The 9,573-nt window shown below is 44.3% G+C and overlaps 1 protein-coding gene across 1 annotated transcript; it reads left to right on the forward strand.

The window, feature by feature from the left end:
• The first annotated feature begins 323 nt into the window (after positions 1-323).
• GTF2A2 (general transcription factor IIA subunit 2) lies at positions 324-9,367 on the forward strand. The gene is made up of 5 exons (XM_024209248.3): positions 324-440; positions 3,034-3,185; positions 5,138-5,242; positions 7,409-7,535; positions 9,056-9,367. The coding sequence occupies exons 2-5, from the start codon at positions 3,114-3,116 to the stop codon at positions 9,079-9,081; spliced, it is 330 nt and encodes a 109-aa protein (XP_024065016.1). The 5' UTR covers positions 324-440; positions 3,034-3,113; the 3' UTR covers positions 9,082-9,367.
• Positions 9,368-9,573: the final 206 nt, after the last annotated feature.

Consider the following 9,573-nt stretch of genomic DNA (forward strand, 5'->3'; position numbering starts at 1 on the left):
GGCGGGCACGAGATAACGGGGGCGCTGGATGTCACAGGCGGCACAGCCCGGCCTGTTGTGCCTCTTCCCCCTCCCCGCGGGTCCCATGGGAAAGGAACCGGCCCTGCCCGCAGACTCAGGCTGGCCCTACGCTCGGTAACCCCTGGGCCGGGCTCGGGATCACGCACGTCCCTCTGCGCTGGGGCTTAGGCCGAGCCCCGCCCCGCCTGCTAGGACCCTCCCTGCGCCCCAAGGAGTCGGCCCCGTGACCCATCCCCAGCGAACCGCGGCCTCCGGAAAGGGCTGCTAGGGCCGTGTGACCCGCGGCTTTCTCAAGCTTCCGGTTCCGGTTCACCTCCTCTGTTTCCGGGTTAGAGGTGTGAGGTCTTTCAGCTGTTGCGGACGGTTAGAGCGGGAGAGGCCGGGAGCCGCCGCCCTGGGAGGGAGTCACCCCCCAGCAGGTGCGTCCCGCCGCCGGGCAGGAAGCGGCGAAGGGGAGGGTCTGTGAGATGGGGCTTGGCAGAGCCCCGCCGCTAGTTGCTGAGTCCTCCGCAGGCGGCGGGGGCCTGCGGTGCCGAGTCTCGTCCCCTGGGCGCGAGCAGCCCTGTCCCGGCTCCGGGCGGGGCCCTGTGCTTGTGGCGAGATGTGGCCAAGCCGGAGAGTCCAGGGGGGAGCAAGGGAAATGAGAAGAGGTTTACAGATGCGGTCTCGGGACAGGTTGCCCAGGCTTGGGAAGAGACGTCTCAATGGGAGGCGAGGGGGCTCATAGTCTTCAGCTATGTTAGGATGGGGTCAGTTCTTCTCCATGTCGGCTGAAAGTGGGACAAGAAGTAACGGGCTCAATCTGGAGCAAGGGAGATTTATGTTAAATATTAGGGGAAAGCTTTCTGACGGTAAAAGTATTTAAGGTAGGGAGGGGCAAACTTTTTGGCCTGAGGGCCGCATCGGGTTTTGTAAATTATATGGAGGGCCGGTTAGGGGAAGGGGTCGTGGCCCAGCCGCCACCTCCTATCTGCCCCCCCTCATCCTGGGACCCCTGCCCCATCCACACACCCCTGACCGCCCCCGAACCCCTGCCACCCGATCCAATCCCTCCTCTCATTCCTGATGGCCCTCCCGGGACCCCTGCCCCATCCAACCATCCCTTCACCCTGTTCCCTGACTGCCCCTGGACTCCTGCCCCTGACTGTTCCCTGCCGCCCCATCCAATCCCTCCTCCTTCCTGACTGCCCCCCCAGGACCACTGCCCCCATTCAACCTCATGTTCCCTGCCTCGACTCCTGACCACCATCCCAAACTTCCCTGCCCTTTATCCAGCCCCTCCCTCCCTCCCCCCGCTCTCTGCCCCCTTACTGCGCTGCCTTGAGCACTAGTGGCTCCAGGCGCTACAGCCACACCGGCCGGCTGGAGTCGCACCACGCCGCCAGCACGGGGTCAGGCCGGGCTCTGCAGATGCGCTGCCCCAGGAGCTCACAGTCCCGCCGTCCAGAGCATTGCACCGGCTGCGGAGCGAGCGAGCTAGCTGAGGCTGCGAAGGAGGGGGAACAGCGGGGGAGGGGCCGGGGGCTAGCCTCCTGGGCCAGGAGCTCGGGGGCCGGGCAGGATGGTCCTGCGGGCCGTAGTTTGCACACCTCTGATTTAAGGTCTGGAGCAGGCTTCCAAGGGAGGTTCTGGAATCCCCATCATCGGGGAACAGGTTGGACAAACGCTTGTCAGGATAGGCTAGGTTTACTTGGTCCTGCCTCAACACAGGGGCTGCATTATCTGACCTCTCAAAGCCCCTTCCAGCCCCACATTTTGATGACCTAAGTGCTGTGATTCTTGTGAAGAGGAAGGAATGTGCCTCCAACACCACAACAATCCCTTGACATTAGTCCCTTTTGCCAGATTTTCTCTTCCCTTTTGTCCTGTGCAGTGTCCTGTGTGCTGGGCACTGAGCTTTGCCTAACGAGAGAAACAAAATATACATGATATGTTAAGGTTGTAGCAAGTGCTTGTTGTTACCTTTGTAACCTATATTAATGCTGTTAAAAGACTAGCTCTTTATATTGTTTATAAGGCTAAAAAATGGGATGAACATAACCCAACAGCTACCTATTTGCTGTTAGGAAGAATTTTGGCTGTCATGGTTGGTATTGGGGTGCTAAATTTTCCTCTGAAGAATCTGGTCCAGGTCAGTACTCTTTTCATGGTAATGGGTATAAGATTTCAGTCTGTCTGATGCTGTTCACCGATTCTGTAAGACAATTGTTTGTTTGTTTGAGTAAAGTCTTCTGTATTAAAAATACCCATCATTAATTCCAACAGTAAGCAAATAAAGTATTTCTTAAAATAAAAAAGCAGCATCTTGATATCCTTTGTAGGTAACTCGTACGTTTTTCTCAGAGCTGGGCTGGTGATCATGCTTGAGGCAAGGTGCTCAAAAACTTTTTTTATGTTAAATCAGCCATATCGGTTCTGTTGAAAATTTGAAGGTGGTGGTGAGAATTGTATATTTGAGCAAACAGGTATTGGAAAAAATCCGCACAAAGGAACTGGTGAAACATAATTAAATACACCTCTACCTCGATATAACGTTGTCCTTGGGAGCCAAAAAATCTTACTGCGTTATAGGTGAAACCGCATTATATCGAACTTGCTTTGATCCACCGGAGTGTGCAGCCCCCGCCCCTCCCCGGAGCACTGCTTTACCGCGTTATATTCGAATTCGTGTTATATCGGATCGCGTTATATTGGGGTAGAGGCGTACTTACCCAAAGTAAGAATTAATAATATTGAAAAACATTGTGAAAAGAAGATATAGAGTAGCATTAAATTCCTTATTTGTTCAGTCATATTGTTTTTTCTTCCATCATGTAATGCAAAATTTGACAACTTATAGCTAATATTTCTTAAATAGCAAAGAATTAAGCTATATCCAATTTGACATCAAAGGCATTCTGCTTGGTATTAATTGTCTGGTCATTTTTTCCTCTATGTTGCTGCTTTTGATTATTTTTTTTCTGTTCAGAATTCCTCTACATAGTTCAGTAATTGTCGTATTGGATTTTCTAGGCCTTCAATGAAAGTGTGAGTCGTATTGGCTGTTTCATAGCTGTGGATGATCAGTTACACTTCTCTGGTCTTTATAAACCATGGCGTATCAACTGTATAGAAACACCACATTGGGCAACAGCCTTCAGGAGAGCTTGGATGAGCTCATACAGGTGGGAGACAAGTAGCTTAATGTGAAGTGTGATTGAGCAGTGAGCTAATAGTTTAACTAAATTTCCAAACTACTCAGCTAGACAGTGTTAAGTACTAAAAGCACTGAACGTCAAATGCAGGTTTGTTACTCATTTCTCTGTAGTTGATTACTTGAAAAATCAAACTGTCCTATGAAGTTAAAAATAAAAATTAAAACTGCCATTTAGCATTTCATTGAAATATGAACGCAAGTTTCTCACTTGAGTACTTGGGTTGAAGAAAAGCATCTTATGCAGATGAAGTGACCAACTTTTGTGTATCCTAGTAAATGAACATCTGACCTACAACCTGAAACTACCTATTTGATGTTGCTATTCCAGTCATCCATAATGGATACTTAGCACAGGTGGTTTTGCCCAGTATCTTTGATGTAACAAAAATCTCTAAAATAGCCAACTTGTTCCTTTTCCCTAAGTAAAGAAACCTTTGTTAATAACTTTCATATAAAGAGTATGAAACCTAGTTGGGGTGATAAACAATTTCAGGATGCCTTTTTTAGGCTTCCTCATGAGTACCAGCTAACTACCAAAAACCTCTTTTTTCCTTCTCTTTGTATTTTAATTATTGGACTCTGAGACTCATCTGTTTCATCAAATCTCAGATTTCCAGTAGTTGCAATTGATTTTGCCAAGTAACTTTGGACTGTGCTGCAGGCTGACGTTGTCTCTGTCAAGTTTGGCTTGATGAGTCACTAATCAAGAGATCCTGGGTACAGAGAAGGGGTTGGCAAACTTTTTGGCCCAAGTGCCACATCGGGGTGGGGAAATTGCATGCAGGGCCATGAATGTAGGGCTGGAGCAGAGGGTTGGGGTGCGGGAGGGAGTTCAGGGTGTGTGGGGGGGGTGCAGTGTGCAGGAAGGGGCTTAGGGCAAGGGGTTGGGGCAGAGGAGGGATGTATGAGGGGGCTCAGGGAAGGGGGTTGGGGTGCACAGTGCGGGAGGGGGCTCAGGGCAGTAGTGCAGGGAGGGGTGCGGAGTGCGGGAGGGGGCTCAGGGCAGGGGGTGCGAGGTGCAGTGGGGAGCTCAAGGCAGGGGGTTGGGGTGCAGGGTCCGGTGGGGTCTCAGGGCAGGGGGTTGGGTTGTGGGGTGCAGGAGGGGTTCGGGGTGAAGGCTCTGGCCCGGCCCCGCTTACCTGGAGCAGCTCCGGGGTGGCAGCGGCGCACGCTGGGGCCAGGGCAGGCTGCCTGCCTGCCCTGGCCCCGGCCCCACCACCGTTCTGGGAAGCAGCTGGCACCACGTCCCTGCACCCTCTGGGGGAGGGGGAGCAGAGGGCTCTACATGCTGCCCTTGCCTGTGGATACCTCTCCCGAAGCTCCCATTGGCCGTGTTTCCCCGTTCCCAGCCAATGGGAGCTTTGGGGGAGGTACCCACAGGCAAGGGCAGCACGTGGAGCTCTCTGACAGCTGCAGGGACGTGGTGCCGGCCGCTTCTGGGAGCGGTGCAGGACCTGCCGTGCCACGGGGGTGGCAATCCCGTGGGCTGGATCCAAAGCCCTGAGGGGTCAGATCCGGCCCACGGCCGTAGTTTGCCCACCCCTGGTCCAGAGTGAACTGACAATTTTGATGTGTTGAAATGCGATGTTAATCCCTAGTCTTGTATGTCTGTAGAGGAGGCTGCAGGCCATGGATGCAAAGACCATTCAAATGTGGGAATTACTGCATGTTTTCTGGAAAACTCTCTCTGCATGTTGGTCACATTTGTCTCCCCCACAAAGTTACAAAAACTAACAAATTTCACCTTACTCCATTTTCCTCATTAAATATAAAGTCATAAATATATATTTTCAATAAAGCTACTGAAAAAACTAGTCTACATCTTGAGGTTTGTTACATGAAAGCTTTGTGCTGATAATCCATTTTCATGCATTTTTGAGTCCATTATAAAGTCCCTTTTTTTTTTTTTTTAAACCATAGTCTCAGCAGATCACCCCTCAACTTGCCCTTCAAGTGCTACTTCAGTTTGACAAGGCTATAAATTCAGCATTGGCACAACGGGTCAGGAACAGAGTCAATTTCAGGGTAAGTGCACTAAATACTAAAGTCCCCATCTAACTGGTACTCTCCATCAGTGTTCAGACACTGCATTGGGAACTATAAGGCTTCTTATCTCTGTCTGCTATGGATGGAAACAAGTCTTTTAAGGGTCCACTTTATTTCTAAAAATAATACTGTTGTGTTACTCCACATGTGCTATCTGTAGCAGGTTGAACTAGATTCCTGCTTGTTTACGTGGTCATAATAGATTGCCTACCTGCCTGCAGGCTGTTTGAGTTTCCTGTAGTTGTCACAATTCTGCCATGGAATCTTCCAAGAAATACAGCAGCCAGAAAGTTGACAGGGATTTAGAAGAAAGGTAGTGGAAAGTAAGATACTGCCAGCTCTACATGAAATTAGTTGCTGGTATTCCAAAATGCTCTAAAGATAATTCATTCTTCCTAAATCACTAGTGTAAAACTGCAATCAGAACCTTTACCTGGTCCCCCCTGCGGAGTCCGATTACCAACAAGCCCCTGTGCATCCAGCCTTGGAATAAGGGTAACAGTTAATGTCTGATAATACTATAACATGACTCCTGCTCTCTTAAGTGCAGAAAACTCTAAACTCATAAGCTATCCAACCACTGTACTTTATCATTTTGATTAGGTCATGTTAAACTCATAGTACAAACTTTCTATCGTCTGCCAAATTAATAAAACTTCCTAGTTTTCATATTCTGCCTTTGAATATCAAAAATATCTCCTTCTGTTTTGAATACTCTGGAGCAAAGAAATGTTCATATTTACTGAAATAGACTTTAGAAGTGAAACAATTTCTCAAATGTCAGTCTGAATTTGGTTTTCAGAGACGGTCCAGTATCATAAATGAACCCATTTAAATCCAGAAACACCGGTTGAATTAACACGTGGATAGCATGTGTTTTAAATGAAGAATGAAAATAAAAATCTTTCACACACTGGGTCTAAATCAGCAAGTAGCCTCAAGTAAAAATCATCTGAGATGAGCTGTGAATTATGTGTTTTTTGACTTAGTAAATGATATAAAATATATAGGAATGTACAAAAAAGTAACAAACCCCTGTCATTTATTCAGAAAACAAAAATAATCATCAATCTCCATCTCGGGTCATGTAGCTCTACTTCTCTGTGTGATTTCCCCCCTCCCATCGTTCATCCTATCCGTGTTAACGCTTTTTACCAGTGGCTCTCAACCTTTCCAGACTACTGTTCCCCTTTCAAGAGTCTGATTTGTCTTGCGTACCTCAAGTGTTACCTCACTTAAAAACTACTTGCTTACAAAATCAGACACAAAAATACAAAAGGATCACAGCACACAATTACTGAAAAATTGCTTACTTTCTCATTTTTACCATATAATTCTAAAATAAGTACAATATTTATATTCCAATTGATTTACATTGTGTATAGTATATAGCGCAGTAGAAACAAGTAATTGTATGAAATTTTAGTTTGTACTGACTTCGCTAGTGCTTTTTATGTAGCCTGTTGTAAAACTAGGCAAATATCTAGATAAGTTTATTGTACCCCCTGGAAGACCTCTGCTTACCCCCAAGGATATGTGTACCCCTGGTAGAAACCACTAACTTATACTACTGTGGTATTCAGAAAGCCAACAGTAGAATAGTGTGATTGTTTTTATCACACAGAACTTTTATCCTGTTTGAAGGAATCAATAAGTGAAAGGCTTATAAATGACCCATAATCTCCTCTTTACATAAATCTTGCTGATGAAGCCTGTGACCTAATTCTTCATGTACTTTGGAAAACTCATAACCGTTTCAGAAGGTTGGCTGTTTTGTACGATATTCTTCCTTACTTGCATAATGTTCTTGTATGAACCTGAGGATTTCTACCACTTGGGGGCACTCAAACTACACAATTTTCCTCAGATTTGCTTAAATCTGTGTTTCTTAGATTTTATAAGCTTGCATGTTCTGGCTCATAGCTTAATAAAAGAAGCACATCCAGTCTGGTTATAACTACAAAAGCACCAACTTTAAATTAATGAATATCAGTAAACTTTTTAACTATTTTTGGAAGCAGACAAGATGACAATTTTTCAAATGTTAAGAATTTTTTAGCTATAGCTACAAGAATAACTTTATTTCTGTTACTGTACTGGAGATCTTTTGAAAATAGTTTTTTGTGTTACATCTTTCTTTTAAAGGGCTCTCTGAATACATACAGATTCTGTGATAATGTGTGGACTTTTGTACTGAATGATGTTGAATTTAGAGAGGTAACTGAACTCGTGAAAGTGGATAAAGTGAAAATTGTTGCATGTGACGGAAAAAGTAAGTATAGTACTGAACCATAGTATAAATATTAGGTTAACAGATAAGACTTGAACGATATTATGAAATACACTTTGTGCAGCCAGAGTTCTTAAATAGTCTGATTGGAGCTATCTTCTACCTCTGGTTACATCCTACATAACTCAGACTAAAACAGGAGTGCACAACCCTCCTGCACACATGCAGAAATATTGAAGCAAAGGTCTAATCCAAAGGATGAAAAGTGCTACTGTTTGTTCAGCAGCAATAAGTAACTAATAATGGCATTGTTGGAAGCCTTTGAAACATCAGTTCCGTTCTTAGGAGACTGAGGGATCCCAGGGTTTGAGAAATGTTGTCTTTTTAGTATTACAGACCAAGTCCTGTAATTTGCACTCCATGACTTGACTGCCACGTATGTACTGTCCATGGAAGGTCATTAGCTCATACGTTCTCTCTACTTGTCTGGCTTGTTTAGCCAAATGTTCTATTGAAATGCTTTACCAAAGAATTACCTTTTATAGTTTCTAGCTGATGGATTTCAGTTGCTTAAGATTCCTTTCTTAATACATTAAAAGGAGGAAGTGAGAACAGAAAACCCTTTATAGTACATCTTTTAAAAAAAGTCTTGGTGCATGGAACTGATCCTGTAGGGCTCTCTGGCCTTGGCACGATTCTAGTGATGTTTTTAGACTGACTGATTCTCAACAATTGATAAGTCATTCCATACATGTATCTTGTCTTTAATGTTGGGCATGCATGTCACCTTGATTCACCTGTTTATTTCTTAAGATGTATTTATTGTAGCAGTTAAAGGAAAAGCTAATTTTACATGTCTGAATAATTTCCATTTATAATATCACAGTATAAGTACTGGATTTGAAGACCACAGTACCATAAAGTTGCTGACAATATCTTTAGTATTTTTCAGCAAGTAGTTAGCTTCTTAAAATAAGGACTCTCCTATCCATTGTTATCTTGTCTTGTAGTCAATAACTAGATTACTCATTTGTCCCATGGCACCAGGAACAAGAGAGAGGTAATAGTAGCAAATACAAGAAATAGCTATGTCAGCCGCCTGTACGTTGTCACTTATCAGACATCTGAGGGCCTATCTCTTGAACAGACTACATGGCCTTCTAGCACTTGCATGCCCCAAGAGCATATCTTGTGAGCTGGCTGGAATCAAGTGTTTAAGTGTATTACTCTAATTTAGAGCAAACTTACTTCCGTTTTTAAAAATGGGGACTGTATGGGGACAGAGAATTTTTGTGTTCAAAGTTTTCATTACTGCTAATCAAGTAAAATAACAAAATTATGCCACGCTTTCTTCCTGGCAATGAAGGAGGATACATATGGAAACAAAATTATCCAGGTGTGGCGCTGTTTCAGCTTTTATAATACAGACACTAAATCGTTGTATTTTGAGGTCGGCAGGGAAACATTTACCAACATAGAGAATGTTAATTTTTTGTTAACTCTTACTCAACTTCGCAATGTTTTATCTGTATTTATTTATACACTTTCTCTTTCTTTTCTAGATACTGGTTCCAATACTGCAGAATGAATAGAAATGTTTTTTGTGCAACATTTTCTGTTAATATGCAGCACTTTCTGGAGAGGAGCATGGAAAAGGACTGTTCATAATTTATTCTAGTGATGCAGACATGAGTTAATCCATGCTAGAATGCATCGCAGAAAGGCAGTGAAAAGAAATATCTTTCTGTAGCATTACTTCAATTCACCTAAAAGGGCATGAAGAAAACAATGTTACTTTTTTAAATGACAAAACAAATATTGTTGCCTTTTTTTTTGTTCAAAGTAATTTCTCTAATAAACTTTTATTTAAAATTTTCTAGAGAAGTGAGTGATAATTAGAAAGGTGTTGTTTAGTTAAAGCAACCTCCCTCACAAAATTACCCTAAGTCTTAGGCAAACTACTCTTGGAGTAGTGATGAGAAACATGATGTAGAGGCATACAGCTCTAGCTCACTAATACGAATGTGGCCCACATAACTGAAACAAACGGGGACACTTGGTGGTGGTTAGTGACTAAATA

Source organism: Terrapene carolina, unplaced genomic scaffold (genome assembly GCF_002925995.2).
Source record: "Terrapene carolina triunguis isolate 2854851 unplaced genomic scaffold, T_m_triunguis-2.0 Scaffold32269, whole genome shotgun sequence".
Lineage (NCBI taxonomy): Eukaryota > Metazoa > Chordata > Testudines > Emydidae > Terrapene > Terrapene triunguis.

Excerpts from the sequence above, each read along its gene's own strand:
- GTF2A2 (XM_024209248.3), top strand. The coding sequence starts at position 3,114 with ATGGCGTATCAACTGTATAGAAACACCACATTGGGCAACAGCCTTCAG. Across the intron at positions 5,243-7,408 it reads GGAACAGAGTCAATTTCAGG|GGCTCTCTGAATACATACAG; the intron begins GTAAGTGCACTA and ends TTTCTTTTAAAG. Across the intron at positions 7,536-9,055 it reads TGTTGCATGTGACGGAAAAA|ATACTGGTTCCAATACTGCA; the intron begins GTAAGTATAGTA and ends TTTCTTTTCTAG.